The sequence below is a fragment of the Cololabis saira genome, chromosome 11, assembly GCF_033807715.1.
Source record: "Cololabis saira isolate AMF1-May2022 chromosome 11, fColSai1.1, whole genome shotgun sequence".
NCBI lineage: Eukaryota > Metazoa > Chordata > Actinopteri > Beloniformes > Belonidae > Cololabis > Cololabis saira.
Window position 1 is genome coordinate 26,599,105 of NC_084597.1, and position 16,402 is coordinate 26,615,506.

At 38.9% G+C, this 16,402-nt stretch overlaps 1 protein-coding gene across 1 annotated transcript in view; it reads right to left on the bottom strand.

Moving 5' to 3' along the window:
* Window positions 1-11,601, bottom strand: part of LOC133455269 (anthrax toxin receptor 1-like) — a 29,669-nt gene extending 18,068 nt beyond the window's left edge. Inside the window, exons 1-15 of the mRNA XM_061734226.1 lie at window positions 11,290-11,601; window positions 7,910-7,981; window positions 7,740-7,811; window positions 7,570-7,651; window positions 7,427-7,460; window positions 7,229-7,308; window positions 6,818-6,886; window positions 6,654-6,734; window positions 6,497-6,557; window positions 6,195-6,293; window positions 4,399-4,468; window positions 3,336-3,414; window positions 2,974-3,069; window positions 2,815-2,856; window positions 2,595-2,687 (exon numbers count right to left, since the gene is read on the bottom strand). Coding sequence (XP_061590210.1) covers window positions 2,595-2,687; window positions 2,815-2,856; window positions 2,974-3,069; window positions 3,336-3,414; window positions 4,399-4,468; window positions 6,195-6,293; window positions 6,497-6,557; window positions 6,654-6,734; window positions 6,818-6,886; window positions 7,229-7,308; window positions 7,427-7,460; window positions 7,570-7,651; window positions 7,740-7,811; window positions 7,910-7,981; window positions 11,290-11,444 — 1,185 coding nt within the window. The 5' untranslated portion in view covers window positions 11,445-11,601. The remainder of the gene's footprint in view (window positions 1-2,594; window positions 2,688-2,814; window positions 2,857-2,973; window positions 3,070-3,335; window positions 3,415-4,398; window positions 4,469-6,194; window positions 6,294-6,496; window positions 6,558-6,653; window positions 6,735-6,817; window positions 6,887-7,228; window positions 7,309-7,426; window positions 7,461-7,569; window positions 7,652-7,739; window positions 7,812-7,909; window positions 7,982-11,289) is intronic.
* Window positions 11,602-16,402: the final 4,801 nt, after the last annotated feature.

A 16,402-nucleotide genomic window follows, 5' to 3' on the forward strand; every position in this document is an offset into this window, starting at 1 on the left:
CCTGTCTGCTGCCAGCGGGAAGAGGACTCTCTCCACTCTCAACACTCGCAAGGCAACAGGTCCAGACAACATCCCTGGTCGTGTGTTGAAGGACTGCGCAGAAGAACTTAAGGATGTCTTCACAGATGTCTTCAACACTTCTCTGAGACAAGCTGCCATTCCATCATGCTTCAAGGCCACCATCATCATACCTGTGCCAAAGAAACCCACACCGTCCTGCTTTAATGACTACCGTCCAGTGGCACTTACCCCCATCATAATGAAGTGCTTTGAACGGCTAGTCATGTCGCACATCAGATCCTTCTCCCCGCAACCCATGACCCTTTCCAGTTTGCGTACCGTGCCAAATGGTCCACTTAGAAACCAATCTGCTCTGCTCTGCATCTAGCCCTCACACACCTGGGGCCTCATTTATAAAAGAGTGCGTAGGATTCATACTAAAAGTGTACGTGCGCTCAAAAGCCGAAAATGGCGTGCGCACAAAAAATCCTGATTCATGAAACCGTGTGCACGCACATCTGCACGCAATGTTATAATGTAATGTTTATAAATCACAGTCGACCTGGAAGGTTGTGCACGTGAATTCGCCTCATATCCCGCCCTCTACACGCCCACTTTATACCATGAAAGGTCAATGCAAACTACTTGATAACTGTATTTGCATATAAATGAGCCTGCTGAGCATGCACAACGCCTGCCTGCAGCCTGTCTCTGCTGTACGTCAGGATGAATGAGAGATGTGTCGAGCCACCGTGCCACTAAATTTCACGGAGACCGAGATCCAGATGTTGTGGATGAGGTGGAGGCCAGGAAAACAACATTATTTGGTGGTCACATTAGTGGCATCACTAACAAAAAGAAAGTGAGTGAGTGGCAGCACGTTGTTGCTTCGCTAAACGCTGTGAGTGCCACGGACGGATCTGTGACAGAAATAAAAAAGAAGTGGTGTGATCTGAAGGTGGAGATGTTCGTGCGCTAGGATCAAAGTTTGCGTAAAGATATGCACATTTTTCTGTTGTTTTTTTTTTAAATCCCAGCCTTTGCGTAGACAGTGGCGTGCGCATCTTTGGAGGCTTGTTGCTAGGCAACAGGTTATTGTAGAGACATCGTACAAATGTTCTACGACTTGCCCCAATGTGGACTACAACATATTTAAATGTATATATTTATCGCTCCATTGGTTACCGGTAAAATTCAGAATCCAATTTAAAATTGTATTACTTGCGTATAAAGCCCAAAACGGCTTAGCTCCGCATTATTTGCAAGACCTGATAGTGCCTTATGTTCCTGTCAGAGCTCTCCGTTCTCAGAGTGCAGGTTTACTCGTAGTTCCTAGAGTATCCAAATGTAGATTTGGAGGGCGGGCGTTCTGCTATCAGGCACCATTACTATGGAACCAACTTCCAATCTGGGTTAAGGAGGCTGACACCACCTACCACCTTTAAAACTAAACTTAAAACATTTCTGTTTAGTAAAGCCTATAGTTAGTGTTTAGTAGACCTCTAGCTGGTGTTGGTAAATCTCTAGGTAGTGTAAACTCTGGTGTTTTAGAGTCGCTCCTGTAGTTTCTTGTGGCCCCCCCTTCTCCTCCCTTTTTTCTCTTTTGTCCATGTTGCAGCATCCTCTGCCGGACACCGGAACCTGCAGCGTGGGAGTGAGAGGGGCAGGATAACGGCCCAGGCAGGCGGGGGAGAGGTTTGTCCGTCAAGACTCCTCTCCCTGGCCCTGCCCCTTCTCAACCTTTCCCCGACCCTGCACCCCAACCTGGGACTTGATGATTGGGCCGGAGCTTCAGGAGCTGCATGCTGGCCTCTGGCCTCTCCCCACCCCTGGTCATCCCGTTGCTGCTTCCACCTGCCTGCTGTGCTGTTGCCGTCCCTGACCCACCAGTCTGGCCTTCGGCAGGAGGGTCCACCCTTATGAGCCTGGTCCTGCTCAAGGTTTCTTCCCTCCTAAAGGGGAGTTTTTCCTTGCAACTCTTTGGCCTAAGGTTTTTCTCCCACTAGGGGAGTTTTTACCTGCCATTGTTTATGTAATAATTGCTCGGGGGTCATGTTCTGGGTATGGGTCTCTGGAAAGTGTCTAGAGACAACTTTTGTTGTATTAGACGCTATATAAATAAAATTTAATTGAATTGAATATATATATATATATATATTGCAGAAAATAGAGCAGACAATTTCCCATACGAAAGCGTGTGTCGTTTATTGAAAAGTCAACCCAACTGGCATGGAGCTCAATGTCATGACCACATTTAAACGGACCACGATCCCTGAACAGTCATAGTTGCATGAAGGACAACATGCAGCATTTGATAATGAACGGTGTGTAGAACCACACTTAATAAATAAGGTGAATTATGTCCGTAACATTCACCACGTATGTATATATATATATATATATATATATATATATATATATATATATATATATACATATATATATATATATATATATATATATATATATATATATATATATATATATATATATATATATATATATATATATATACATACCGGTACATACTTATACTTGCCTCTGCAACATATCAATCACAAATTCATCCATTCACATATTGCTCGTTAGGTTACCTCCATTCTCTTGATGCCCCCAACTCCACGGCCACCGTAGTACGATGCATCTACGGTGGGCCACCTCTTCTTGGGAAAGCCATCCTCATCATCCTAGAGAGGGCAAAACAAACACATGTATGATCATTTGTGGCAAACCCATTACTCATATTAACTTTTCTAATATAAAAAAAGGTAAAGTAGAATGTATGTCACTGAAACTGAAAAATGAGACACGTACTGAGCTGTCATCCATCACTGGAGGAGGCGGCTCATGAATAACCTGCAAAACATTGAAAAATATTTGGGATTCTCTTCATCCGCTGTCATATTTGCATCCATACCATGTCAATGTTTTTTTTTTTATTCCATTTTTATGATATAATATTCATACGCATACCACAGTACAGCAGAGAGGCCAGAACCACCAGAGCAGAGCGAGGGTCAGCAGCAGCAGCAGGATGAGCAGTGCCACGGCCACAAAGGTCCCATCAGACTGCATGATGTCAGAACATTTCAGTGTTACTTCCAGTCACTAACGCAATATAGGTTCATATCAAATATTACTACAACTTCATCACACATGGGACACGAGTATTGAAGTTTCAAAAACAGCTGATTTAATTCCATGATGCAACAAATCCATGTGAGGCCAATGACAAATTTGTAGTCAAAGTCTCGACTTGTATGTTCACAGCCCGCATTTACACTAGATATAATGCAGTGTGCAAGACCACTTTTATGCTTATACAAAATACTTACACAAGTGACTGCAGTTATTGTGACAGAACTTGATATGAAGCTGAGTCCGTTATTCATGCTGACGTGGAGAGTAGCCGCCCTGTAGAGACGGTAAAACAGTAAATTAAAGCGTCTCTAATCGCGGATGGATTATGAAGTAAATGGCTTTTACAGATGTGTGTAAGACCTCTCACTTGTCACCGGAAGGGCAAACGCTCCAAGAGTAAAAAGGAGGGAAATAAAAGATGACCAGAAACTGTAGATTTACAGGTGGATATGTGTCTCCAACTGTGCAGATTGGTCCATCCCTTTATGGTCCTTTTGGATCTACTTAACCTAGTTTTGTGTCTCTCTTTGTTCAGAATTACATTTTTTTGTCTTCTTTTGGTTGTTTTACGTCCACATGTGGCTATTCTGTTTCTCCTGCTGGCCATTTCTTTTAAGTGTTATAATGATTCATTTTCATTCTGTGTCTCAATTGGATTTTTTTAAATGTCTCCTTGTGATGGTTTTGCATATATCTATAGTTTTGTCATATTTGATGTTTCTCTGTTGTAATTTGGTACATCTTTTGGTCATTTTTGTATTTTTCTGTGGTGATTTGCTTTTTTGTTTCAGATGTAAGCAAGTTAACAAATGGATGGATTGATGTACCTTTCTTTTGTTATTTTATCTTTTAATTGTCTTCCTTTCCTCTTTGTTTAATTTACAACTTTATTATCCCTCTTTTGTGCTTCATGTTGACTGCTTTGTGTTTCTTTGTTTATTACATATTTAAAGGAAACAGAAGGCTGCTTGGGTGCTCCCTAGGACCATTCACTGATTTGTGCATGAATATACCGTACCTTCTTTTAATTCTGCAAATATAACACTGCAAATTAGCAAACTCGTGGATTGTGTTACATTTTATGGTACTTACATTTCATGTCACGATAAGGCAAAAATCCACAGATAAGACTAGATTTGTCACGCAACACCTGGATCAAGTTATTATCTTAGTTGGAATTTATGTAAAACTTTACATTTTAGCCTCTATGATTTATTTTCACCCTGGCACTCTTGTTTGTGGATGGCAATCACCTACGTTCCATACTTTTCCAGAACCGGAGCCGGGCACAAGAGGTAGGTATCTTCCACCACCAAAGGTCTCTTCACTGTGGAAACATTGTTAGCATGAGAATCGGCATTCTGACTTATATTCAGTGAGGCAATTCACAGAATGATGTGGCACAAAGGAAAAGTTTACTTCACTTTTCTTTTGCAGTTCTGAAACTTCAGAAGATTCAAACCTCAAAATATTTTTTTCTTTTCTTTTTTTTATTAAATTCCTGGACTTCCTCTCCTTATGGAAAGTGAAGTAAATGAGGGAGGGTTGTGGTTTATTTAGCCTGGCTGAGTGAGTGTCTAGAGTGTGCAAAGACAGCGTTCGTCCCTGATGAGATCCACATTCCACTTTTGACATCTGAGAAGCTCTGAGCGTTATACCAGCTGATTTGAAGCAGGGCAAGATGGCGTTGATGTCTTTAAGGAGGGTGAGGTTTAAAATCATTGCGGCCCACAAACAACTCCTGTCCCCCACCCTTCAACGCCTACATGTCCCAAAAGAAACTTGGCAGGATGACATAAGTGGCTGCAGAGTGCTTCGTATGCAACATGGAGAAAAGCTAATTATTTGCTCCAGTTATTCAGAAATTAATTTGAGTTTTTCTTTGAACAAACACTGACTGAGTTCATCAACTGTTCACACTTCATCGAAAATGTCCCACCCCAGGAATGACATAATGTTGCAGATGATTTTCAGAGATTCCTTGTCAATATGAGCTTCTGTTGCTGTTCAACATCAACACAGCTACATACTCTCATATAAATTAAATTTACCTGTTATCTTTGAATAAACCCAAGTGAGCCTTTTCAGACTTTAAGATAAATTAAACCTAAGCTTTGCAAAAAGGTGAATAATTGGAGTCCAAAATGACAACCTATGATAAACGCTGTACATTTCCAATCTTCAGCAACATGATTCTTTCACAGTTGGCCCTTAACTGCTCTTACATATTTGGCCTTTTGTGCAAGGTTGCAAAATTTTACATATGACTCAGAAGATTCATTACGTCCCAGTCAACATTTGTATGGGGTACCCATCTGAGAAATAAATGGGGTGAAAAAAGGGGCCCCAAATAGGATTGTCTATTCACTTTGGTGCCGACAGGAAACCAGCAGACAATCCCATGTGGGGCCCCATTTGTCAGCAGATTTGTCTCAGATTGACCCCGAAGCGAATGTCAAGAGGGATTATGCAAAGCAAATGTTTGCTTCCTAAACTGAATGAGTATTTCTTTTATTTGCATTTTGCATTTTGAGGGCAAAGTCCACAGTTTAAAAAAAAAAAAGAGATATTGATTTACAGCAAAGATTTGAGACTATTTCCTGAGGTATTAGGAAATGTCTGTAAAATCTATTGATTTAAATACTACATGAATTCAGCTCTGCGCTATTCATGATGTGGCGTGGAGACAAAACTAGGGAGGTGGATGAATTGGCTCTGAACTGAGTCTGTGAAGCTCACTGACATATATATTTTAACATCAGCTCCAAAAAGGTACAGGGTTGAATTGTTTTATTTATTTTTCTTTTTTTTTTCGTGGTCAGTCTAATAAACTAAATGTAAGCCATTAAGTATAAAAACTCGCTTTTGAGTTGAGATTGTGGGAGTTTACACTGAATTTCCCTTTAAAAAAATATACCAAGCCAACGCTACACTGGCACGCATGAACCTATGGATACATAACAGAATGGAAACCTAAAAGGCAAAGAAAAAAGAAATAAAAATTGACATTTTTGTTTAAGTATGTGGAAATACCACAGAAATGAAGTACTTACTCAGAGTAATAGTATCATTGATGCGGAAGCTGCAGAGAACTTTCTGTACATCTCTGGCATGAGAGAAACCATTTCCTCTGATGACCACCTGGAAGGTTTCTAAAGTGGCATTAAACTGATCATTTGTCTTTGTTAGAGATAACTGAATAGTACTTGTTTTCTTACAATAAGCTTGGATTGGTGTAATGTGATTTTAATAATTCATATGTGTGTACCTTTAATTATTCTACACATAAGCTAAAGGATCACATGTGAATAACAGAGGTGTTCATAACGTGTCAGTTTTGTTCATGTGCGTTTACCTCCTTCACAGATACTGGAGGGCTCCACAGCCAGGATCTCAATGCATGATCTCTTCAGGATCTGAAACATAAAGTATTTATAAAAAAAACTATAGGGGGAGAACATTAGGTTGCACAGTTTGGGATCTTCTGTGATTATCATGCTTAAGTCATGTACCGAGTCAATGACCCCTTGCAGCGCTTGAAATCCATCGTTCACAGGGAAGACATGGTCCTTACTGTCAGCTATGGTGGAAAGCTGTCAATAAAAGATGCTAAATATTGAACTTCTACATTACATTATTGATTTGTTCATCTGTTGATTAACTAACGTATACTTACCTGCGTTTCATTGAAGTCTTTCACTCCAACACAGTACACAGTGGCACCCAGCTGGCGTGCTCTGCTGGCCTGATGTAAAACAAGATATCAAACACGCAAAAAAGCAGTTAAACGCTGATAAGTCATTGAACCACGTCTCCATCAGGATTATTAGTGCTTATGTTACAGTACATCACTGGAAAACATCCAGTGTAACATACCTTAGTGTGATCTGGGCACAAATACATTGCACTTTGGGAGAACATAATATTTACATTTGTGTTATCACCTAATGAATGCAGAAATCATTCAATCTTTCATTCTCTATACACAGTCATCCAGTTATGCATTGCTTTTACTGGCTTTTAGCACCTAAGAAAGTTCCTGAACTTTTTTAGTCAAACACTCCTCCGTTTAGCATCATTTTCCCACCTCCCTTTGTGCCAGATCAAACTGATTCTCTCTCAGTTCCCCATCTGTCAGGGCGATGATCACACTGGCGGTCCGGTACCCTAAAGGCCAAAAACAAAAAATTGGCAAAAATGTGCATGAACTTTTTTTCCATCCTGTTAAATTCAAGAGGAATTGTATTATTCAGTTTAAGAATAAAGGGTTTTTTGTTTTGCTCACCATCTCCAGTCCCGTAGTATATTTGCTCACTGGCCTGGGGGAGTATTTTTGAAGCGTCAGTGGCTATAAATTTAAACAGGCCTCATTTAAAGAATTAGGTGACTTACTGCTCGGCAGGGTCTTTAGCCCAACAAATGACTTACTCTTTGAAACCCTCTGTGCATGAAAGTGTCTCCACCTGGCTGCACCATGCGCAGCTCCTCCAGGCCAGCACGAATCTGCTCTCTGAAATTTCAGAGAAGACAACCCCCATCACAGTTTATTATTCATAACAGACTCATTTATCACAGATGTGTCAACTGAAAACACAAACCTGTCTTCTGTTAGTGCCATGAGAGTCCTTCCTTCTGTTGAAAATACAATAAAAGACATCCGCAGCTGAGGACTAGAAAAATAAGAAATAAATAAGAATGCAAGATGATTATCATTATTTACAGTTTATTTTATCTTCTTCTTATTCTGCTTTTTTCTCTTTGGGCATACCTGATAAACTTGTGAGCCAGATGATCCACAAAGTAATATATCTCATTCCAGTAGTGCTGCACACTGCCAGACCTGAGAAGCACATTACAGAACGTGGATGAAGTTTGGTTTAATGACGCCAGATGAAAGAAGACAACAGACATTTTGCCCCTCAAGATTCAAAGAGTCACTTTAAAGAACAATTACAAAAAAAAACATTTGATGAACCTCAAAAAGAAACCGTGGCTATACCACCCATTATTGTTTATTCCTTTATCCTCTAACCTTTTTTATATTTTTTTCTATTGATTATTAATTATTTCTTATTATTAAACAATTAAACATTTTTCAGGAGATTTAGGGATTCATATTTTATTTTTGCTTTTAATTCTTTGAATTTTCGGATTTTTATTTTTAATATTTTAACAGCACATTATTCTTTGTTGACTTGTTACAGCTTTCATTTTTTTGCAATATTGTTTTTATTAATCAGTATTTCTACTGTTGTGTTTTATGTTTTAACAATTTAAACTATATTGCAGTTGCTCTCTACATTTCTGATTGAAATTGTACTGATGTTATTGGTTTAAGAAAAATCACTTTGGGTGTGGTTAAGTTGCTTTTAAATTCTTCTTTTAGTTTTCCCTTTAAGATGTCGCCACAGCGATTCCTTCACTTACTCTGTCTTCTGCATCCTTCTCTGCTGACCAACCAACTGCATATCCTCCTTTAACACATCCAGAAATCTCCTCTTTGGTCTTCCTTTTCTGTCCTGCATGGCACCTTCATCTCTAGCATTTCCAAGTTATTGGTAGCATAAGTATTTAAACTCATCTACCTTCATCCTCTGTACTCCCTCTATCTTTAATGTTCCACCTGCTTCCCTTTCACTTACACACGTATTCTGTGACATATCTCCACATCTCCAGGTTTTCTTCCACCTGCTCTCTACGTTCTCTACAGCTCACAATTTCATCTGAAAACATCATTGTACATGAAGGCGCCTGTCTGACCTCATCTGTGTACTTGTGCATCACCACTGCAGAAAGGAAAGGGCTCATGCTGGCCTGAGCTTTAATGCAGACCCACTTCTACGTGAAACTCATCTGTAACCCCTACAGCACACCTCGCTGCTCTCATGTTGCCCTCATACCTTATTTTTCTGCCACTTCCGACTTCCTCATTATGTATCACTATTCCTCCTTCAGCACTCTGTTGCTAGATTTTCTCTGAATTTACAAAGACACAGTGCAAGTCCCGAACTTCCTTGTTTTCTCCATCAGCCTTCTTAGAGCAGACATTGCATCTGTAGTGCTCTCTTTGCATAAATTCATACCTGCTGCTCACAAATAACGGCCACTTTTGCATCCACAGCTTTTTCTCAGATTTAAAACGAGTGGCTCTTTAGTTTTATACCTACATCTCTGTACATCGTCCTTGTTCTTACATTTCTCATGCATTCTTTCACCCTCATTTTGGAGCATCTAGTTCTTGGTTTACAGATGCTGCACCTTCCACCCTTCTCTTGCTCTCGTTGTCTTCATTCATCAGTTGTTCAAAGTGCTCTGTCCATCTTCCCGTAACACCGTAACCTGGTGCACATCCGTCCCGTCCTTCCTTTCTGTTTCACCGATTGGTACATATCCTTCTTTCCTTCCTTAGTGTTCCGCTTCTTATGTAACTCATAAGCGTCAGACCGTACTTGGACCTGATCGAGGACTTCACTATTCAGACTTTGGATTTGTGTCAGATCCGTCCATTCATCAATACATCCTTTAGAAAGATAGATAGATGGATGGATGGATGGATGGATGGATGGATGGATGGATGGATGGATGGATGGATGGATGGATGGATGGATGGATGGATGGATGGATGGATGGATGGATGGATGGATGGATGGATGGATGGATGGATGGATGGGAAAAAAGAGCTATATGTTGGGGGTGGTTACATCTGAGAAGCTAACTAAATGACAGTCATGTTTGAAAAACACTTTTAGATTGTATTGTAATTAAGGAAAAAAAAAATGTAATAAATGTCACCATAGATAAAGTAAAAGAGAGTATACTCTGTTCAGTGTGCTACTCTTGAAACATGGCGTTACAACCGTCTCCGTTGTTTAAAAATGTCATTATATGTATGTAAGTGTGAAGGTTACTTTTGAAGTTTTCTTTTTTCTTCTTGGGTTTTCATGTTTTTACTTTTTTTCATATAGACTCTGCCCCCATTTCTGAGGCCGAAAAAAAAACAGTATGTGTCACATATTAGTGTCATGGCTTCTGTCTGGTCCGGAGTTTACACTAGAAACAGGTATAATAAACCAATCAGCAGAAAAATGCAGACATCAAAGTGGAGGCCAGTAATTAAGAGGAAATTTGGGGATAATAGACAAAACCCCCACCTCCTCTAACATTGCGCTGCCTCACTTCTCCTCTTTCCTTATGTTTTCATTTATCCAGTGATGCAAATCTAAGTGGAGCGACACGGCCAAAAAAACTGGATCTTTGGAACATCTGGTTCTAAGGGAGAAAGGGTTCTGCAGCTCAGAGCGCAGTAAGAGCTCAGGACTCACAGCAGTCTGTGCCTGTCTGTGAAGTTTGGATGCAGTTTGTCAACACAAATCCCTGCAGTCCACTCTATTGTCTGAATAAATGCACTAAGCACTTGCAAATGAAGATGAAGATATCACTGACTAAATATACTTTCATTGCTAAATCAACTTTTACAACTTTTACGGAGAGAGTATGAAACTGCAGACATGACACAGAACCTGTTCAGGAGTTTCGTGTTACCATCATAACTGTTTAATGAACAGTGTCATGTAAGCCTTGTTAGCCCATGTTAGGATTCACAAGAATTAGGCTCCTGTGTTTGTTGAAGAAAAGCAAAGGCACATTGTTCTGGTCAGAGTTCAAATAATTCATAGACTGAAAAATAATGATCCAGCATAGATATGAATCTTTCTCAGGTAGGAATGCCATTTGTATGTTTCTTAAAAGTGCAGAAAGTATCTTGCATCTAATGTTGAGGAACCAAGTGACATTATCAATTGTTCAGTAGGTCTGATGTTTGAGAGAGTGAATCACTGAATCATTGCAGAGCTTTTCTAAATCAGTTTTAACAAAGCATTTCTTTGACTCTAAGCAGAGTCTGTTTAGGATGTGACATTTCAAAATAAAAGCTTTAAGAAAGTTAAACTTTGGCATTACAAGATTTGCAATGCCACAATTTTTTTCTTAGAGACATTGATTTGAAATTGGCAAATAGTAGCCGATTAAAGCTTGTGGTGCACAACTTTAAAGATGTTTGCACCTGTTGCATCAAAACAAACTCAGAGGAATCTTGCAGTCCACATTAAAGGACTTCCCCTGAGATTGAGTATAAGAAGAAGTACTTACTTGTCCAGCACAAAGTAAAGGTCAAATCCACCGTAGCAAGATGACCCAGCTTCCCTCCTCTCGATGAACTGTGCTGCGTTGCCGGCCACTAGGATGGCCACCAGCATGCCCAGCTCCAGGTGGAGCAGGGTCTGTCTGCACCAGCACTGTGACATCACCCCAAATTTAAGACAGCATTCAGTTTGAAAGAGGGTAAATACAGATCCTCTCCAGCTCAAATTCTCCTCTCCAATCCCTTTCAAAAAGTTCTGATGCTGTCTGCCATGATATGAAGTCTGATCTTGAAGGCATGAAGCGTTCGTCGCTGGATTACAGTCCCATCTCCTCAGCAGCAGATGTGTGCTGGCAAGAAGAGGAGGGAAGCTGGAAGGACTTAGTCTCGGGCTCCCTCTTTCTTTACATGCATTTCAGTTTAACACTCATAGCTTTTTAAATTAAACAAAACACACATGAGTTAGTGGGTTATTTTTTTACTTCTTTCATCTGCTGATGTGATTGACCCTGCAGTTTTTTTGAGGTATTCAGTCTTGTTCTTTCTTTTATTTGTTTTTTCCTATTAGTTCTGTTGGAGATGATTCCACACCTTACCCTTCAGCACCACCTAGTGGTAAACGCCTGCAACTCTCTGAGTAGTATGTACACTTCAAACTGCTCTTCAGTTAATGGATTATACATTTAAATATAGCACCAAAAACTTCCTGGGATGACACATTTGTGCAGAATTTAAAGATGCTAAGCCAACTATGTCTCTGTGGTGAATAAAACACAACAATGAAACTGTAAGCGAATCATCATTTCAAAAAACATACTGTAATTCACATCTATGATAAACGACTTTTGGGAAAACAAATATAGCCTAACATTTATATATATCCTTTATTTAACCAGGTGAAAGACTCATTGAGATTAAAACCTCTTTTTCAAGAGTGACCTGGCCAAAATTGCATTTAAAAACATTATATTAAAAAAAAATGCCATGAGATTTCCAGAAACAAAATAAAACCAAAACTAGACATCAAAAAGGTAATTTATGTCTTTTTTGTATTAGCAGTTTCATATTATAAAATATTTTCTGAAATGTTGTGTTTTCTGAAATTTGTTTGTGGCTTTTGCCATAGTTTTCATTGTTCTCAAAGGTAGCCTTTTTGCCTTGTTTCTACCCATTCCTATGGGAACCTTCAGCTGTTAAGCGCAGTCAGTGCTGCCAGATGTGATCATTATTTTATTTGTGTGATCATTTCGATCCCTTTACAATGTACGATCAGTAGATGGAAGTGTATGATAATTTCACAATCCATCTCAAAAGCGAATATTTTTTCATGAGTGTTATTCACTATTAAGTCTGATTTGGAAACAGATTCAGCTGATTATTTTTTTTGTAATCGATCTGGTGTTTTAGGTAAGATTTTATTTATTTTATGCTTACTGCGTCTCTCACACGTCCGCCCCACTAAGCAAACTTGTTTCTCATCCACTGTTGTTGCAGCATACAAAAAATCTAGTGGAAATAAGATTCCAGGCTCTCTGTACAATAATTTGTTTTTGGACATTTGGAGTGTTGCATGTGTTGAAACTTTTCAATCCGAGCAGTGGATTTTGGAAGCAACAGCATCAAGTTCTCATTAGTGCAATGGGAATAACCAGCAGGCTTTTTAACAATGAACTTCTGTCAGTTGTTTGTCTACGTAGTGAAGTTGTAAAAAAAGAGAAAAAAACAAAACCCTAGCATTAGCTTGGCAGCACCTGTGTACAACTGGACTCTCAGCAGTCTGACCAGCACTCATCCAGCTGGACCCTCCTACTGTATGTGATTTCTTGCTTGTGTTGTTCTCTCAGATGTAAGTCACTTTGGATAAAAGCGTCTGCTAAACGACAGTAGTAGTATAGTAGTAGTAGTAGTAGTAGTAGTAGTAGTAGTAGTAGTAGTAGTAGTAGTAGGTGGGTTACATATTTTGTATCGACTAATGGAGGCCAAGTGAAAATAGGATGTTGAAGTGAGAATGCAGATGTTGGAGTAGTATGGAACATCCCATCTCAGTAAAAATGAAATTCAACATTATTTTACTAACTATTCATGTAAATCCTGTTGCAGCCCGTCTTTCAGTATTTCCTTTTCATTACTTGTGTGTAATTTACCAGTCACCTCCACAATTAAAGTCAGCCTGCTCCTTTGTCTCTCACACCTGTGGGTCCCAGGGTCCTCATCTGTAATTAATTAATAAAATAATAATAAAATAATAATAAAATAATAATAATAATAATAATAATAATAATAATAATAATAATAATAATAATAATAATAATAATAATAATAATAATAATAATAATAATAATAATAATAATAATAAATACATTAGTGTCTGTGGGAATATAAACTGTCTCCATGACCCGCCTGTTCACAAGGTCCTGTTAGAAGACTACAATACACTGCATGTTAAGCTTATTTATTAGCAGCAAGCGCTAAATGATTAATGTTGATCGTACTTGGGAAACGGTACCTCCTGTGAGTTGTGCCAGCCTCATTTGATTCTGCTTTAAAGGAAAGGTTCAACACTCATCTGCCTGTATATCATTAAAGACATCATGATTCCTGAAAAAGTCACCAAACTTGCAAGGAACCCCCACCATGTTTTCACTTTTGCTTGCAGGTGCTCACTATACTCTCTCTCCAGGCCTTTTTGTGGACTAACTGTCTTTTTCTTGCTGCTGGCAAATGTTTCAAATTTTGACATATCTATCCAGTCCTGCTGCCATTTTGCCATCTTGTTTTCCTAGGTTCCTGTGTATAATTGCATCACTTGGCCTTGTTTTTACATTACAGGTATGTCTCTGTAGTTGTAATTCTCCCATGAAAACCCCCTCTGCACCCCTTAATTGGTGGGTGTAACCAGGCCAGTGGTTTCTGCTAGTTCTGAGATGACGGCACTGCTGGACTTTTTTTTTCCCAAACAGGAAATTAGTTTAATCTATTACATGTTTTGTGATTAAATACATTTTGTTAATATTTCCATGCTTAAAATGTGTCCATAAATAAATGTATCAAATAACCTGGGTGAAATGGATCTTTGTTCTTCATCAAAGATGCAACACGATTGTAGTCATGTCAAATAAGACTTGCAACACAGAGAACATCAAAAGAGTAAGTGTAATGTCTTTCACCTGCTGCGTTGTGTTTTTGGCCCACAATTGCATCATAATTTAGGGTTTCTATGTTTTTCTCTTTACAACTTCTGTTCGATTTTCTCCTTTTTTTCTGGGGTTACAGTTTATTGATTTTTTCACATTAATCTTGATTTTCTTGGGTTGCCTTTGTGAAGTCTCTGTTCTTTATTCAGTTCAGTTACATTTTTGCTTAATTTTCTGCTTTACTTTGAAAGTTCCTGAGCTTGCCTCTTCCTCCTGACTTGTCATTTGTCCCATTGTTTCCTTGATAGCCTCACCCTCCCTTTTTTCAGTATATGTCATCTTTCCTCCTCCTGTAAGGCGTGCTCAGTTTGAAAACAGAAGCTTTAAATCAGGTTTCTACTTAGTGGCCAGCAGAGGGCAAATAGTCATCGTTATTTACAAGTCCAGAGACCATAATTACACTTCTATCTGAGTTAGTTGCTTCTTACATCTTCTCTAAGTACTTCCCACTGTGATGTAGCTGTAATAATTCTGTCTCTCACTCACAAATATGAATCAAAAAGTAAAAAATAGATGAAAAATGTCACCACATCCAGCCCAGATATAGCAACCAGTCTTTAGACATAAAGACCCACAAGGCTGTTAGGCTCCCCTTCTTAAATGACATTGTCAAGTGCTGACACACTTGAAAAAGGAAAAGGGGGAAAAATGTTGTTTCATCCATAAATATTATTCAGAGAAGGCCCTGATATTTCCTAGTTAGGTGTAAAAGGTCAGGAATAGGGTCACCTCTCAATCTCCGGGGATGAAAAATGCGAATGGCTGCATATTGTTGGCTCCGAAAGCTAAAGGGTGACCAGAGATCAGAAATTTACATTCTGTACTCAAAAGAAAAAAAAAACAATTTTAGCTTGTTTTGTCCCCGAAAGACAACCTCTTTTTTTTATTTGATAATGTTTAACTTGTGCATTGATAGGGTGGGGCTGACTTAAGTGACAAGTGGGTGTCCTCATGTTTTTATCCAAATCTGTCCTTGTATTTGCCTTTTATGACAATGTAAAATCATGTATATTTTGACTTTAACTGAGTCATGGTTTACCAATTTTTACATTTTAGGGACGTCACATCTTTGATCTTCTCTTGAAAACCTCTTGAAAAATCATGTCTTCCTGAATATCACATTATCCCTCGAAATGAAACAGGTAGCAGATGCTGTTTGTTTCTGTGTATTTATGTGTTAAAGAGCCAGGTTTCCTGCAAATTCTGTAAAAATGTATTGACTTTTGTAATTTAGACAATAATTTGTATCTTACTTAGAAGTTTTCCTCACTGATGTATGAGGCTTGCTAAATAAACTCCTTGACTTTTTTATATTAGCGATCTGTGTCCTGCATTTGCACCCTCCAAACTCCAACGTCACTCATCATCACATGTACAAACTCTAATACATACAGCCAGCAGAACTATTTTTTTGTTAATCCTTTAAACGCATATGAGTGTAAAGATATATTGGAGGACATATAAAATACCTTAATCAACAAATATTTTGTGTTGGCATGACTTCTGATAACTGCTTAAAACTTCTCAAAGCAACAGATCTCATAAAACCTAAGCTGCTAAATTGGTTTGACATTTTCTGGGTTCCCCCCCTGTAAAATCATGGCAGCGGCTCACTCTGCTTGTGCCAGCGTCAAAAGCTGCTAGGAGTCAGAGTTGAGTATTTGCTGCATGAAACTGAGTGAAAACAGCTTACAGTATCTCAGCTGCAGGGTATGAAGATTTGTACATGTTACAAACAGTATAAATGTGTTTTCTCTGCATCTTACTGTGCAGCCAAATTAATGGAACTTGAGAATCAGCTGAGGAAGCATCGCTCCTCACACAAAGTAAGTGACTCCCTTTCTTTCTTAAATTACTGTGTAGGAAGCCTGTTCTTTAATGATGTGTCAGCTCCTGCTGTAACTGATGAGTCAGTCTTTCTGTACGA